The 18,476-nt window shown below is 28.7% G+C and overlaps 1 protein-coding gene and 1 pseudogene across 4 annotated transcripts in view; one reads left to right on the plus strand and one right to left on the minus strand.

The window, feature by feature from the left end:
- Window positions 1-18,476, minus strand: part of LOC112681939 (melatonin receptor type 1A-like) — a 109,031-nt gene that overhangs the window by 13,076 nt on the left and 77,479 nt on the right. For 2 of the 4 annotated variants that reach the window (XM_025552314.1, XM_025552315.1), the window contains exon 3: window positions 8,577-8,826. In XM_025552314.1, the coding sequence (XP_025408099.1) occupies window positions 8,577-8,826 (250 nt within the window). Of the gene's footprint in view, window positions 1-8,576; window positions 8,827-9,356; window positions 9,392-18,310; window positions 18,417-18,476 lie in introns of those variants that run through there. The other 2 variants (XM_025552316.1, XM_025552317.1) reach the window with 2 other exon arrangements.
- On the plus strand, window positions 11,481-12,824 carry LOC112681941 (annotated as a pseudogene).

The raw sequence follows: 18,476 nt of genomic DNA on the forward strand, positions 1-18,476 counted from the left end.
AACAGTTGTACGCATTTTAAAAATAGTATAATTTATTGTTTTTAACAATTGCTCTAGGGAAAGCCAGTGAACTGGTCACCTACGTCTTAACCTACAATGTTACTTATTGTATGGAAATCGGTTTATATAAGCGAACAGAATATTTATTTATTTTTTAAATAGTTACGACTCATGAACTCTAATAAATAATAGTAATAAATAAAGCCCGGATATTCATGGAAGAAATATTTTTGAATAAGCGTATATTATTTTATTTTATTTTTATACACACAAAAGTTGAAAAATATCCATAAGAATCTATGCAGCGTGTCGGTACATTTGTTATCAAAATCATTCTAGGTGAACCGTAGAAGATTTGCACAAAAATCCGGGCTGTTATATTTATTAAATAGTCCGATCATCCGACGTTCATCGCGCATTATTGTACTCGATACCTACGAAACTCCTCGTCGTATCGCGGTCGTTTGAGTCTCGCTCCAGCTAGCTGCGCGTCGGAACATTTTATCATGATAATACTATCGTCGCACGAAAGAAAAACATAACTGCCAAAATTCTCATTTCAGTGTCGAGTCATTTCAGTCGCATTGTACGCGCTTTTTGTACGAGTATTATTTACGCTGCCTTAGATAAAGAAGGAGTAAAACTAGGAAAAAATAATATTGGAATATTGGCATATGCAGATGATATAGTCTTGATGGTAGAAAACAAAGATAAACTTAAAGAACAATAAAAAAACTCATAAATGCTGCTAAACGTGTAGGCCTAGAAGTTAATGCTGAGAAAACTGAGTATATGGTCGTGCAAAGACATGAACAAATAGGCTGTCGTAACGAGGTCCTAGAAGTCGAAAACTATAAATTCAAAAGAGTGCAGCAGTTAAAATACCTTGGTACACTAATTACACAGCAGAATGAAATAGGTACGGAAATAAAATCAAGAATACAAGCTGCCAATAAATGTTATTTTGGCCTGACTTAGTTATTAAGATCTAGAGTAATCTCGAAAAATCTGAAGTTCCAAATATACCAGACACTTATCAAGCCAGTGGTGACATATGGGTCGGAAACTTGGACCATAAGGAAAAAAGACGAAAATGCTCTTTTAGTGTTTGAAAGAAAGGTACTGAGGAAAATTTATGGACCATGTATAGACGAACTTACAGGTGAATGGAGAATACGTAAAAACAAGGAACTTCAGGATTTGTATCAAAGACCAAGCATTAAAGAAGATATCACCAAAAGAAGACTGAAGTGGGCAGGACATTCTTGGAGAAAAACAGGGTCATTGATAAAAATAGTACAAGAGAATGCACCGAAAGGAAAACGACCACTTGGAAGGCCAAGGTTACGCTGGGAAGATAGGATCAAAGAAGACATAGAGAAAGTGAGACCAGGATTGGATTGGAAGTAGTTAGCTTTAGATAGGGAAATATTGAGACAAATTTATTGGACCACATGGTCTTGAAGGCCGAAGTCACGGAAGAAGAAGAAGAATTATTTACGCTGCGTACACAATGTTTGCCTAGGAATAATATCTGCACGTCGTCTCGTCTTAGTTATCCGTTTTATCGATATTTTATTTATAGAATCGTACATACATAATAATAATAATAATATTTCACTCGCCCGGTCGTACTCTCGACGGTGTAAGCAATACCGCGAAAACCTTTTACCGTTATTTCATGAATATTTCATTCGATATTATTCGAGGAATTATTTTATACGCGCGTTTCCACGATATTTGTGTACGTTCTCTTCCGGAAACGAAAATGTACATAGCATACCTGCAAGTCATACGCACTGCGGCAGTGTTGTCAACGAGGACAGTAGCGATTGGTGTAAGAACAAGTCGATACACTCGGCCGAAAGCAAAACGAAGTTCGATAATAACAACCATTTATGTAACGTACTTACGCTGACGCTTAATTAGGTAATTATTTACAATTGCATCACTGTCCTCCTACCCATCCTCGACTCGACGTGTAATAAATGCACGTTGGACCTCAGCTGCGAACCGTAGGTATCTTTTAAATTAATTCTATACGAAACATTATACAGGGCACATTAATACGTTAAAACGCACCTGTTGCTGAAAGGGTTCCTACACAGTTTTATAATTTTTTTAACGGAATAAATGTAAAAAAAAAAAAAAACATTTTACTCAATTCGAATATTAGTTAATTCGATTCAAAAATAAATAATTGAGAAACGTACGTTTCGCTTATTTGAATGAATCCACCTCCCCATAGCAGGTTTTACTTATATACACCACCACTGCTTACACACATAAATCCTGTAGCTCTAGCGAAAGCTCCTGAATGAGGAAAATGCCGACGTCGCGTTCACTCTGCGGGCCGGATTATACGATTTTATTATAAATTATAGGCTCAGCGGCGTACACAGATACGTAGGTGCACATTTATATTATGCAAAGTTTAAGTCATGTTTTCATTTTTCATCGCGTGCGCGTGTATTTGGATCGAGTGTTTTTCCACCACTGATACACACACCGCCTCCCATGTGTATATTATTTATATTTTAAGGTTCAGAACTTTTCACACGAACGCGGTTGACAACGAAATATCAGACGACGTATTACAACAGTATAACAGATGGTATTTCCTATTCGTGTTTTCACCACTCGTCTTCGCGGGGTTATACGCAGACGATTGATGGCGTAAAGACGGTGGTGGCGGCGTCGGCACATACATAAAAAAAACCAAACACAGTACTAAAACTTTCCCTTGCGTACACGACACTCGTAAACCTGCATTCCCCCGTTCAAACGCGTTGTTCGCATCGCCGCCATTGCGTGATCGACTGATTCGACGATACTACGAGACAATATATACACGTATGTATATACATTTTATAAACGCTTAAATGTATATAAAGTCGAACTTGTTTAATGAAAATCTCTAAAAAATGAATTTTGTTATAAAATCACGAAACATTAAAAAACGTTTCTTTTTAACGGATTAATTTTATATTATTATTTTAAAATAAATCAGACTTGGGTAAAATATTTTTTAAAAGTATTTCGAATACATATTCCGATTATTTAAAAAAAAAAGGATTCAAGATACATATTCGAATAAATAATGATAATAGTATTCCCTAAATATTTGGAATACTTCATATAAAGTATTCAAATATATTTAGAATATATATATATTATTTTTTTTTGTGGATTTAATAGCAAACATAATAATACAAATTTTATTAAATCATTTGTTTTTTCAAATTTATATTTATAACTCCTTGGTTGAGTGAAACTTCACGATCGGGTGTTATATACATGAATGGGTGAATAATATTGCTGTATTAGTCTTTTAAATTTGAAATCAATATATAAAAAAATCAATATATCATTGCTCCAAAAAAAAAATGATTCTAAGTGAAAATGTAGAGGATTTACGTGATTTTTATCGTTTTGTTAAATTTAATATATAAATTCTCGTAAATTTATTTTTATTTGACATGAATAGTTCTAAAAAAAAATTCTTATATTATAAAAATAGCTATTCGGTGAAAATATTGTGTTTCTACGATTTTCATTTTTTAAGTTACAATTAAAAAAAAAAAAAAATTCTATTTTGTCATATTTTTATATTGATGAGCCGTATTTATAAAACTTTGTAATTATTTAGAAAACCATTGATAAAAAATTTATTAGTAAAATTACTCTCTTAAAATATCAACGAAACAACCTTTCCTATCAGAAATATTTTATGATTGAGTAGTCTTTTTGGTCGTAATCGTGTGTATAAATAGAAAGAACTAATGCATAACAAAATAATAAATGATTATTGGTGGAGAGTGTTCGAATCTTGATTGAAGTTTAAAGTTTTTTCTAATATATATATATATATATATATGTGTGTGTGTGTACTACGTATTGTTATTGTATATAAACTTAGCCACAACTCCTTGTTTTCGTTTTCAAACATTATTTTGTTGATTTTCATTAAATATTAATTCACGTAGTTTTCAGCTATGTAGGCAACAAAGTTCCGTATCAGATATAAGTGCATTGAAAATTTGTAGTATGCAGTGTAAACTATATAGTAGGAAGTGTGTGTGTGTGTGTGTGTGTGCGCGCGCGCGCGCGCGTGTGCGTGTGCTTATGTTAAACAAGTGATGTAAAATTATGTTTATAGTTATTTCGATTTTCCGGTTCAGTAAATCAAAATGAACACAAATGTGTATTCATCTGTCCTCTCCCAGACGTTATTTATTGATTGACTAATTATATACCTATATGTACCTCATCAGCTCTAATGAAACGATACAAGTTTCTCAAGACTCGCAGAATATAACACTAAATGTTTATTTCCTTGGCTGCAGAATCGTCTTACATTTATCTTGGGATCATAAGAATCGAGTTCATAGCACGGTCATTGATTTATTTTATTGACCAATGTTTTAAAGAAAGAAATTACTGAATTTCATTAAATTATGCATGTTTATTAACAGGCTTGTTGGTGTGCAAAAAATATTGCAGTTTGAAGCGTTTTATTTTTTTTTAAATCATAAATAATACAATTAACAAATAGATTTCAATCAATAAAATAAATGTATCAAAGTATAATTAATTTCGAAAGAGGTTTTTGCAGTACCATAAACATATACATATATATGATTAATATTGTAATATATAACTCAATAGACTTTATTCAAATATACCTACAATTGTTTGTTTTTGTAAAGTACAACTGTGAGTTAAATTTAACTATACAACTTGATGATTATATATTATGGTAAATGCTAATTAAACATAATATTGAATCGTATGGAATTTTTTCAGACTAAAATATTAATTTTTAGAACTAGCAAGCAACTAAAAAAGTAAATTAATGATTCATATCATATTTAGTAAAACATGTATCTCTATTCAATGGCAACTAAAATCAATAAAAGTTAATAATATTAATATTAACGAAACTTATTATTAAATATATTACTTTAGTTAATATTAACTAAAAATTACAAATACTTATTTTATTAAACATGTTGTTTTGGTCAATTTTCAATAAGACTTTTTTTGATAGAAATACACTTTTTGTTTATTAGATTGTCAGTAACATGAATAATTTGATTGTTATACAGTTAAATTGGGAATCAATAAATAGGATATAGAGATGGAACGTTTCAAGGATAATAAATGTATCAATTCAAAATTACAATTGTTAATATTTACCATACAGTTACAATAAAAATAATTTCCAACATCTCCAAATCATTTGAATATACCTATACAGTTATATTTTATATACATAGAACAGTATCAATTTAGTCGACTATGTTAAAAAAAATATTACTAATATATCAATGAGTATCGATTAGTATGACGGTCGATGAAGTATATATATATATATATATATGTTTTGCTTAATTGAGGATTTGGTTTTAATTTAAATGCTGAGCCAGGTGCATAGATTCACATATAGAACGCGCTGGATTATCAAAATGCATAGTATCTACTATTGTATAACAAGAACTAAGCATACACACATCACAAACATGTTACTTTAACGAGGTACCAATTTATCACACAATATTATAGTGGCAATACGTAACTGTGGTGCAATATTACCCGAAGGCATTTATTAATATGAATACATATTATACTCCCTCACTAGGTGTATAATAATCGAAGTTATTTTCAAACAAAAGATTTATTCTTCGCATAAAATGCGTTTAAAACTAACCAGGTCTGAAAGTTTTAGACGTCATTCTACATATCGTTTAACAGATTATAAATATTAGTCTGAAAGCTGGAACGTAATGTAATAGCGTGCTAAAGAGGGAACAAATAAACTTTAGTATTATATGTGTATAATATACCACCTGTTTATCATGGTTACTACCGCACACGTATAAATATAAGTCCCTACAGGTTACTCCGTAATGAGCCAGTCTTCTATACCCCATTGCCGCCACCGTCACTGCTCTTAAAAACCTTTACTCCATACCATGTACACCTATTATAGCTATAATATGTATGTATACATATACATACATACATATATACATATATACTACTTCAATACGTTGATCCATGCACTTGCTAATCCCTTCGATCTCCCCTGAGACTGTCTACGCAATGTACCGGATTATACTCAACGAATAATGATATTATAATATATGCACGTGGATCTGACTAAAGAACGATGTGTTAAATTTTTGAAACAAATAGCATGAGTTAAAGACCACCTTTTGTTGTCTTCTGACATTGCCCACATTATAATATAACCATTGATAAATATACATTTCATTTTTAAACTTGTCCATATTCCCAAAAATACGATACATGGTGCTTCCTAAATTCTGATTGACCTCACTACATTATTGCATACAAAACCGTCATTGAACCAAACACAAGCTGAGAGCATTATAATTAATATAAGTAATATAATCATCGTAATATGCGCAAATAGAAACTTAACTAACTTCCTCTCTAGATGATGTGATGAACCCTAACGGACTTCGATCGAGGTAATAAAATTATATGAGCACAGGTATTGTGGTAAAATATATGTATAATCAATTTCGTAATTAAATTCAAAGTGCCCCTCCTCCCATCAGTCTCGAATCTAGAAATTTAAGTGTATTATGGTTTTTTTTTCTTACGAATATCTAAAATCAAAATTTGGATCATTGAATCGCGATTTTTCATCTTTTTATGTTTATCTTCTTGCTAAAATTTGAAGTGAGCCTACAATATTGAGTAGTGACAAATTTTGTCTGTATATAAATTATTATGAAGAGTCTAGTCCTAGTGGGTCTGTGTTATTTTGATACTTATTACCCCACTCCAAAATGTGAGCTCTTGTTGCGCCTATGGTTACTGTATGTCAACGATGTATTGACATCGATGTTCAACGTGTTAAATAACAAATTACTGTGTAATATTTTTCTTCGGATATATGTTATAATTCATACATAGACGTAACTTGGAAATTTAATTGGGGTGAGGGGGAAATATAATTAAATATGTAACGAAAAGGGTGTACGAGGCTAAACGTCGATTTACTACCTACATATTATTATATAAAATTATTCATTTTCTAACATTATGTTAGATAAGCGAACATTTAAAAAAATTTTTTTTACAGTAATAGCTACAACTAGCTGTTTTGTACTTATTTTAAAACAAGGTATGTTAAATATCAGCGGGGGCACTGCCCTTCCTAATTTATTCTAGGGGAAATCCCCCCCTTGCCTCCCAGTTTACACCTATGAATTCATACATATTTTATGTTCATGACTCTTTTATTCTTTATAAACTTAAGAGCATCTTTATACTAACAGAGCCAGGGTTAAACATACCTAGATCAGGCACAACTCACCATACGAGGATTTGATAATGCAAAGCAATGGGGTAATAGTGTTTTCATTACTCCTACCAATTTGAAATAGTAAAATATCGTCGATTACTATTATCGTACGTATATCGACTGTTGCATAGTGTGTACGTCACGCTTAGACAATTTGTTTAAATAAATTCATACAAAAACGTCTAGGCATCATTCGGATATTATATTTAATTATATATCATATTAAATCGTCAACGGGCAATAAATACCACGTACAGCGAATAAAACTTTAAACAATATTGAATAATATAATCAATATCCAATACAAATGCTTATTTTGACACTAGAACATGCCACTCGCACACAACCACAGAGGCTCAGTTTCATATTTTTATAAGCCGCCAGTGGTAAGAAAATCAAAACATATTCAATGGCGAATAGGATTATAATTTTTTTTTATGAGATTTAAGTAAAACCATAACGCTAAGTTAAACCACAATCAGAGACGTATTTAGAGTTTTGACGCCCCAGGTACAGTTTTATTACCACTCCTACACACATTTTATACATTTTTCAAGAAAGATAACATTTATCTTTATTTTACGCGATCAACTTTTGATAATATTATCATGAAAATAAAAATCGCCATGTGGTTACTTTGCAAAATATTAAAATTTTTCGATTGATGAATGAAAATAGATAATGGATTATGGTTACAAAAAAATGCTGCCGCCCCTTAATTCCAAGAAAATGTGCCACCCGGGGCGATAGTACCTTCTCACCCCTCCCTAAATACGTCTCTGACCACAATATAAAATGTATAAATCATGTATACGGTAATAATTAAAATATTAAAATAATCTAATGTACCAATAATCTAACTAACCAATAAACCACTTAATACATATAATGACGTTTTTATTAAAACTAAAAATAATTTTTATTCGATACAACTTTTTTTTTTCAGCAACATAATTGAACTTTGTGTAGGTAACTAATTTATAACTGTTTGTTTATTTGTAAGATTTTTGTTATCTAAACTGATCATTAAGTAATATTACTTAAATTTATTGGGTAATTAGTGTTGAAAAGAAACGTTAGTTTTGTATTACTTGTCGCATATAAACAAATAATGGTAATGAAATTTGGCCATTAATTTATGATTACAAATTTTTTTTAGCATTTTATAGTTATTAATTTTAAATTTTCATAATAAATGATAAATAATTTCTTTACAATATTGTTTGTGTGTAATTACCTCTCTTGTTGAGATGATCCTCGATCATTACTGAGCTGATCATATACACATTACCGATACTGCCGATGACGGATAGACCGATCATAATCAACAACCTTGCCACTCTGCTCCATTCCATGCTTAGGGTGACTGGCGACACGGCGTCGCTGTCCACCAACGGTCCATCGTTTATTATCGTCGTGCTCATCACCGACTCGATGAGAGCTGTAGATGTCTCGTTCGTCACGTTGAAATTTTCCAACATGGCAATCTGAAAGAACAAGTGACGAAAAAAAATGTTATCGTGTAATATAGTTGTTTTTCGTTAGAAAACGCTAAAAAATCAATATGTGTTTGCAGTAAAATATAATATATGTATACAGTACTAATTTTATTCAGTTATACATTTATATAAATAAAGAACTCTTTCCATCTATCTTCAGAGCGGTCGTAAAATAACTATATAAATAGCATTATTTAAAATCCTCATTTAATTGCTTATCAATAACACAACAATATAATTGTATTTATCTTCTGTATTATTATATTTTAATATATATAACTAGGATTATTGTTAATATATTCAATGTACAAAATTGTTTTTAATATTTATTTTGATCGAGCCAAGTCGTTACATTAACAAGTAACATGTCTCTAGCAAAATGTAATAATATTCCTCATATCGTTTTTTTTTTTTCTAAAATTATTAATTGGAAATGGATTAATGGGATTAAATTCTATAGTTAGAAAATTATGTAGTACTACATAATGGACAAATATTAAGTGACAAAATAATCTTACCCAGTGGCGTAGCCAAGGGGGGGGGGCTAAGGGGGCTATAGCCCCCCCCATGGACCGTGTTTATATGTTTAATGTATCTTGACTATTTAATAGAATCAATGGATGTTCGTTTTAATCAAAGGCTTATTGATGTTATGCCACTTGAAAGACTTCTTCCGGCCAATTTAAATATGTATGACGATAAAAATATCATAAAAGCTGCTAAAATATATGTCCAAGATCTCTATGATGATAACTCATCTACAATTAGAGCTGACCTGTTCATATGGAGGCAACAATGAAGTCAAAATACTATTCCAAAACCGAATTCTGCTCTTGATTCACTCTCTCATCGCACCAATCTTTGACCTAACATTAAAATACTTTTACAATTATTCACCACGTTACCAGTTACCTCTTTCACTTCGGAAAGAACGTTTTCAACACTTAATCGCTTAAAATTTTTTTTAAGAAGCACCATGTCGGAAAATAGATTGAATGGGTTAGCTATAGCTAATATAAATAAAAAAGAGCAATTCAATGAAAGCGAAATAATAACTGATAAATTCGCCTAAGAGGATGCAGCTGTCAGAGTGGAGCAAGTGACTGAACACTGAAACCAAAATTATTATTATTATTATAAATTATATATTAATAAATATTTTTAAAACTATACTAAAATGCTTGAATTACGTTTAGAAACTTGGTGGTAGATGGTGGGGGGGTTAAGGGTGAATTTTCATATCCTCTCTTACCTTACTTATCTAAAAAAGTGATTAGCCCCCCCATTTAAAAATCCTAGCTACACCACTGATCTTACCTTATGTTTATATGATGTAATTGAAAGCACAGATCGATAAAAATAATTTACTTTTGATAACAAAAAACCGAAAAATGTCGTTAATTTTTAACACTAATATATACTCGATATTATAACAAAACATGTGGAATTAATGATAATATAATATGTTCGTTCAGTGCCCACATTATTACCATAATTGGAAGTAAAAAATATCTTTGTAACAAAATGGATGCATCCGAGTTCCGTCCCAAGAAATTTTTTCATACCAATTCCGTCCCAGTTAAAAAAAAAAAAGTATATACTAATTTCGTCCTTAATCATTTTTATAATTTAGTCTTAATAATTTCTATAATTATTTTTGTTATAAAATGAATTACAAAAAATATAAGTTATCATATTATTTACAATTTCATAAGTAAATCGTAATAATATATATATATGGTCCAAATTTTCGAAGACAATTTCTTTTTTTTCTGATGTAAAATCTGTTATCAAAGGAATGGTGCATAAAAATTATTTATTGTTTTTATTGAGGTATTTTAGAAAAAAAAAATGTAATTCATTTTTAATAATTAAAATTTTACCTTTTTCACTGTACATATATTGTATACTATTCATTTATATATATGTTACCGGCAAAGTGTTGAATCCGGCATTCTATAAAATACCAAACCTCAAGCAGGCAATGTATATAATTGACGTGTAATTATATTTTAGTGAGTATATTTATATTTTACAGACATTTATATGTTCGACAATCATATATAAGATATTACAGATAAGTTGCTTATCATGCCATTTTGTGAAAATAGGTAAAATAATGTTGTAACATAACTGATTAAGAGATAAATACATGATGGATTTAATCAAATTCAAGTTTCAATTCAGTGTTCTTTGATTTCTTGTTATACAAAGATGTCGGAACGGTTTCATACCAAATTAAATAAAACCAGAAAAAGTTTAAAAATACTGTTTTTCTATCAAATGAGAAATACGATGAAATATTACATGAAGTTTCTCTATTTAAAAATGGTCAGAATAAAAAGAAACGTCACGTGCTTATTGGATGCTTCAAAGGTATTTATCTATTTTTACCAAATTATTAGCTATATATTAAAATTTTATTGACAATTTGTAAATTTTCTTATTTTCTTTATTTTTGGTTTTTATTAGATACGATATTTTATTTGTACAGCAAATTAGGAAATAAATTTTTCCTGTAAATGGAGAAGTTAAAGTATTATTTTACGTTAATGATGGCGAACTATATGAAATTCTAAAAGCTACACATGATTCTATTGGTCATGGTGGCCGTGACAGATTAATTTCTTAACTTTCATTAAAATATAAAAATATAACTCGGAGTGATGTAGAAGTTTTCTTACAATTATACGAACCGTGTCAACAGAAACAGAAAGGCATAAAAAAAGGAGTAGTAGTCAAACCTATTATTTCACTGGAATTCAATTCGCAATGTCAAGTTGACCTGATTGATTTTCAGTCACACCCCGATGGAAAATATAAATTTATTTTTGTATATCAAGATCACCTTACCAAATTTATTATTCTTAAACCATTTGAATATAAAAAAGCAGAGGAAATAGCTTTTAACCTCATAGATATTTTTACGCTTATCGGAGCTCCGTCTATCTTACAGTTCGATAACGGTCGGGAATACTCAAATAACATTGTTTCAAATTTAAAAAACATGTGGCCTGAACTTCAAATTGTTCACGGTATGCTAAAGCACAGCCAAAGTCAAGGTAGTGTTGAAAGATCGAACCAAGACGTTGAGAATATGCTCACAACATGAATGCAGACAGAGAAAAATTCTTACTGGAGTCAAGGATTGAAATTCGTTCAATTAATAATAAAAATAATAATTATGGAAAATAGGGCCTTACATTCTGGAATTAAAATGTCATTGTTTGAAGCATTGTTTGGCTGCAAAGTCAAAGTTGGGTTTAGTACTTCTAATTTACCAAAAGAAGTAATCGATAGTTTAGAAAACGAAGAACAATTACTAGAAAAAATTGAAAAAAATAAAGTTCAATGTTATGAAAAAAATAATGTGATGACCATAGATAATGCAAATACTATTGAAAAGTTAGAAGATCCAATATCTACGATTCAATCAAATAATGAAAATGAGTTAGAAAAGCGATGAGAAGCTAAACTAAATCTTAAAAATTAAGCAGTTAAAATGAAAACATGGTCAGATAAAAAACTTAAGCCTGCAGACATTGGTGCTACAGTTCGAGTTCAAGTTCCTGGTGTGGACAAAAGTCGGGGAGATGCTTGGAATATTTTAGCTGTTGTTATTGAAGAAAACATAATTTATGAAATTATATATAGTTATTAATATTTTATTGTTTATGATTATTTTAATATGTTTTCAAGTTACTGATGATGATTATTATCGTTTGGGAACCCGGGAAGGCTTACTTTATATTCCAAATCTCAGTTCACAATTTGCCAAAAAAATATCATTGAGACACATGAAGTTCCAATAGAAAACACTTAAACTTTACAAACCATAGCAATCCAGCAGTCAATGGGAACTGGACGAGGTTTTTTTTAAATGCACAGGCAAAACTAAATGTGAAACCAAAAAATGTTATTGTAAAAATAATAATATTTTATGTAATTTAAAATGTCATGCATCAACTGTATGCTGCAATAAATAAATTAAAATTATAAACATTTTTTGATTAAATATTATTTTAAATTCTAACGTAGCATTGGAATTCTATAAAAATCCTAGGAATTTTATAGATTGCCTAGGCATTATTTAAAATAAAATTACAATTTAATACATTGCCAAATGATACAAGGGATTCTATAGAATACCTAGGATTTCTAAAGAATACCTATTCTCAACACATTGCCGGTAACATATATATATATATATATATATTAAATGTCACGGACACGCACAAATAACGACTGAAAAGTTTATTTGGTTTAATAGATGAAAAATAATATTATCTTTATTTCTATATAAATAAATAGTTAAATTCGATTATTTGGTGCGATAACTGAAATCATATTGTCTTTATTTCTAAATAATATGATATTGTTATTTATTCAATTTGAGACGAGATGGAATTGGTATATCTATTTAAAAAACTCGGGACGGAACTAGTATATTTTTAAATTACATTTTTATTTTTGGGACGGAACTCGGATGCAGCCAACAAATACCCGTGTTACAACTAACTTTGGCCTTTCCTACTACTCAAGACAATATATTAGGTACTAATAACTTAAGTATTATTATAAATTATTAACCTAAGTAACTTTCAAAACACAGGAATGTGTTAAAAAAGAACTACACAAAGGTCGATTCTAAGTGGATCCGGTATTAGATTAAAAAAAAAAAAATCCACAAATATTAAGAATTCACCTGACTTAAATATTACCAAGAATTTAACTTGTAAATTTTGAGCCTGAATTGAAGAAAAAAATTGAGTCGCCCTCCCTCTCTAAAAGTAAGTCTAAAAACTCCCTTGTGTTTTATTTTATAAGACTGATTATCGATAGTATATATGTATATATATATATTTAATATTTTAAAAAATATAAACACAATTAAAAATTGTTGAATTTTAACGAATAGAGTTTCTGTACATTATGTTGTAATTTTATTTTAATAATCTATTTTTATGAGTTACCAGGATGTTATTTAAACAAGATATTTGTACTACAGTTTTAGACGACATCTTAGGAGTAAAATAAAAGCATGCGACATCGTTGGAAGTTGATTAACTCTGAACAGATCGACATCAGACACATTTTGCTGGCTGGCGCCATACTTAAGCCGAGGATCCCTTCATTGGGATGTATGCGATGGAGCACGGGTGGGTTAAGTTACTAATAAAATTCCTTTTAATGAGTTTCTGGTAGAAAACGACCTTGGATAAAACGTGTCGAACGCGTGTTTTAAAACATACCAAACACTGACACTGACGTCATAACGAAATTGATTGAACTGATAAAGATGAAGAGAGAAATATTAAGAGAAATAGAGACATTTAGAAATGCTGATGAATTAATGAGTGACAAAATCAAGCTGAGTAATAAGATATGAGTATAGTACCTATTGTGATAGAGACAAATTTTACAAATTCTCCAATTTATTATTATAAGTGTTGATGTACTAAAATGGGTTGTATAATATGGTGAATAGAAATTTTAGCTCAAATATTTTGTAAAATATGAGTATAAACACACACATGACATTTTTTTAAGAATTTGTTTTAACACTCCATCATGGGTATACGCAAATTTTATATTAGACAGAACTAATATTTTCTTAACTCCTCCGCATATTTTGATTTAGAAACTATTGTATTTAGTATTGAAAGATAGGTTAATAAAAGCATAATTGTATTTTAATATAATTTTTAAATATTTCAAGTTTAATCATAACGAAATGTAAAATAGTAAAAGCTAATATTTACAAAGATCTGCTCAAGACAAATTGTGATTAATATTGAGTATATAAATTATTAAATATAATAGTACGGCCTCTGTATCTACATCTAAAAATAGAAATATCAGAAACATTAATTTTATATTTTACAAAGAAGTTTTCAGTTGTACTACATGCATGTTTTACTTAACTTTCATTATAAATTATAATAAATAATTATGTTAATTCAGTTAGATTTTTTTCTACATCATAAAAGTTTAACCGAAATATACAAAAAAAAAAAAAAACTATAAAAAAACATTTTTGTCCATGTATAAACATTAAATATATTTAAATAGAACAAATGTTATGTATAGTCAATTAAAATAGATGTTGAAATGTCAAATTATTCAAATTACGTATAACAGGAAAAGGTGACCTGCACAAGTGCCAGACGTTCCGGAAAGAATTTTTACCTTTTTCATGGCTTAACAAAGGACCCGAACTATATAATAATGGTTTAGTATAATGTAAAATAAATAGTTAACATTTTATTGATAAATTTGTATATAATTGTAGTATTGCAAAATACTATACGTACATTACGAGGTAACAACATATATTGGCATTGATAAATTTATTTTAATTGTGATTAATTTAAAATTATTTGTATGAACAATTAGTGTTTTTTTTTTATTCAAAAAACTTTATTTGTTTAATGAATGATATATACAAAAAAATATTAAATAAGTTTATGTTAATAATAATAATGTAGATAAAAAATTATAATTTAATCGCTAAACATAACAAAACTTTTAAGTTTAACGTCAATGACAACAATAGACGTTGAAGACAGTGAAGTTAAGAATTAGCAAAAAGATATAAGGAGAGAAGAATGAGTGGGAAAGGCAAAGAATTAGAAGGCATATGGCCTGGATAGGAATTGAAAATGTGTTTTAATTATGAAATATTTTAAAGATAAATAATAAATAAGTATTATGTAATTGTTTGAAAAATTGTAGTATATGTATATTACAAAATAGTCAAATTTAATACCTTTGAACCATTGAAATAGAAAAATTTTCAAAAATAATTTGAAATCACGAAAGCTTTAAGAACATTCGCTTGATTTTTCTGCTGCTGTGTTCATATTAAAATTAAACATTTTCTAACAATATAATATTAAATGAGGTATTAAATATAATATATACATATATTCATATTAACTATTATACCTGATCGAATCCTATGAAACACATAAATTTATTGTATGAATTTTATATGTTTATATTTCATAATAGATCTAATTTAAAAATATTAACTTTAAGACTAAATCATTTCATAATTTTCTGAGACCAGAAAACAGATGAACTTCCCAGATACCTTAGATGTGGGTTTCGTTTCATGTGTGGTATGCAGTCATCAAAGATAACGAAAAACAAACAAAAACTTAAGAGAAGACTTTGTTAACCGGTATATTTCTATCCTCAAAGCAATCAATTTAAACAATTTTCTAAGAATTCATTATAAGATATATAATTATAACATAGATATATATGATATTCAGCTTATACTTTATGAGATATGTGGATAAAAACGATACAGCCTTTATTATTTTCAAATAAGCGCACTCGGTGGCGAACAAAAATTAAGCTCCGTTCTTATTCTGAAAACAGTAGGTATTATTTTAATAATTATTGAACGATAATAAAAACAATGAGAATAAAATATTATAAATTATCAATTTAAAAAAAAGGCTTTGGTAAAAAAAGTGATCGTATAGCGTTAAATGTTGAATAATAAAAGAATGAAAAAATTATTCGACTTCTAAGCATTGACACAATTTATCATTGTAAGTACACGATTAAATAAAATAATACGTATGTCAGAGCATTTACGACAGGGAGTCATGTTTGGAATGTTGTCGTGATATAAGTTTTCCTTATCGTAAACTGATCAAATTAATAAATGGAGAGTTTATTGCAGAATTAATTATAGTTAAGACTTTAGAGAGGTCATTTTTCGCACTATCAACAGACAAATGGCGAACAACAACGTCATATTTTTAATACGTTTCTTTTGACCATGTCTGGAATAATCTAACTTAACTCAGAATATGTCTTTTAATTCGAAACTAAAATATTTTTATTTTTTTTTTATAAGGGGTAACTAAAATATTACCTTTAAATTAAAAATAATAATTCATATATACTTCTACTGTGTGCAGTTGAATGAAATTTAACGAGTGCCAATAAGAATGTCTAATGATTTTCAATTGCTATACTTATTTTTCTGAATAAATTATACTTCTTCATATTTTTAGGATTTTAATAAGGTTTATTTTATTTCTACATTCGTATACTAAAAATAAGATTGTTTTCAGATAATATTTTCGAATGTAATAAATTAAGAATACAATTACTATAAAGTATAAAGTAGATTTTGTTTATACTATTATATAACTTAAACATTCTATTAAAGTAAATATAAATCATCATCTGATTATAATAATAATACTATTCCAGTACAAAGGTTGTTTACATCAAATATATTTATATCATTTTTACTTTTCATAAGGACAAAAAGTAAAACAGAAACGTGGAAGATTATTCAAATATGCTTAAAATGTTTAGCATTTTTAAGATAAATAAAAAATATTATGGTTTTTACTCATGAAATATACAGAATATTTTAATGTTCTAAATACTTATGGGTTTCTTATTTTTATTAAAATGTATTATTTTTATATTTTGTTTGACGTTACGTAATTATAAACGCGTTATTTAGTACTAATTGTTTTAAATATTGTGATCATAATAATTGTTAAATATATTTTATTAGTTTATTTTTAATTATATAATTAAAATTTCGTGTTTTTAAATTACCTATTAAGTTACTGTTTATATACTAATCACTTATAAAATAGGATTACGAAAACAACTTAAAAATTAATTAATTACTTTGATAAAGTGAAAATTGAATTAAGTTATAATTATAACTGCTTAAATCTATTTGCGACTTTTTATTGTACTTGGAAGATTAAAGGTATAAAATGATATTACACAAAAACATAGTGTCTCGTGATGATTTACTAATTATATTTCTTTGCAGTTGGTATTTTTTCGATGTAACATTAATATTTATTTGAAAACATTTTAAATGTATTGTCTTAAGTCATTTGTGTTGGAAAAGGAACAGGATTTGATTTATTTTGCTAGTATAGACTTTATCACGAATTTAAAATTATCGTAAAGGTTAATTATATTTATCATATATTGTTTCATAACGATTTTTAAACTAAAAAAAAAAAAAACAGCGACAGTTTATTTTTTTTTTTTTTTAGTTGACATAAAATATACCATTGTGAGACGACACAACGGTTAGCAACTGCGTCATAATGCAATTGGATGTTATATACCTACAGCTTCAAACAAACCGTTGCCCATTCTTGACCGTAAAAATGTGTTTACTGAAATCTGACCGGTTAATAAACTGTTCGAGTTATGTAGAAGAAAACAGATTCTTAAGTATAGGTGTAAGTGTCAAATGTTTGTGCATGAAAAAGTATTACATTTGCGAACTTAAATGTCCAGAAAGCTTTAAATTAAGCAGTTCCATCCTCTCACCCACCCACCAAATCAATTCCAAATTAATTTCCCTGCGATGAATTCGTTGAATAGTGTATACACAAATTTAGATAATTCATCACCCCACAAATATCTAAATATTAAATTCTTACTAAGGTATTTTCACGCTTACCTGAATTTTTGCATTGTATTTACTATTTACTCCTCGACTCCTCGACACGAACTGTGAACGTTTAATGTACTACAATGTAGTTGAGCCAATAGACAATAGTCAATCTTTTTATTATTATTATAATTATTATTATACTGTTTTGGCATTGGGTGGTAAAACGTGAACA

Source organism: Sipha flava, unplaced genomic scaffold (genome assembly GCF_003268045.1).
Source record: "Sipha flava isolate LNK unplaced genomic scaffold, YSA_version1 1_pilon_pilon, whole genome shotgun sequence".
In the NCBI taxonomy this organism is placed as follows: Eukaryota; Metazoa; Arthropoda; class Insecta; order Hemiptera; family Aphididae; genus Sipha; species Sipha flava.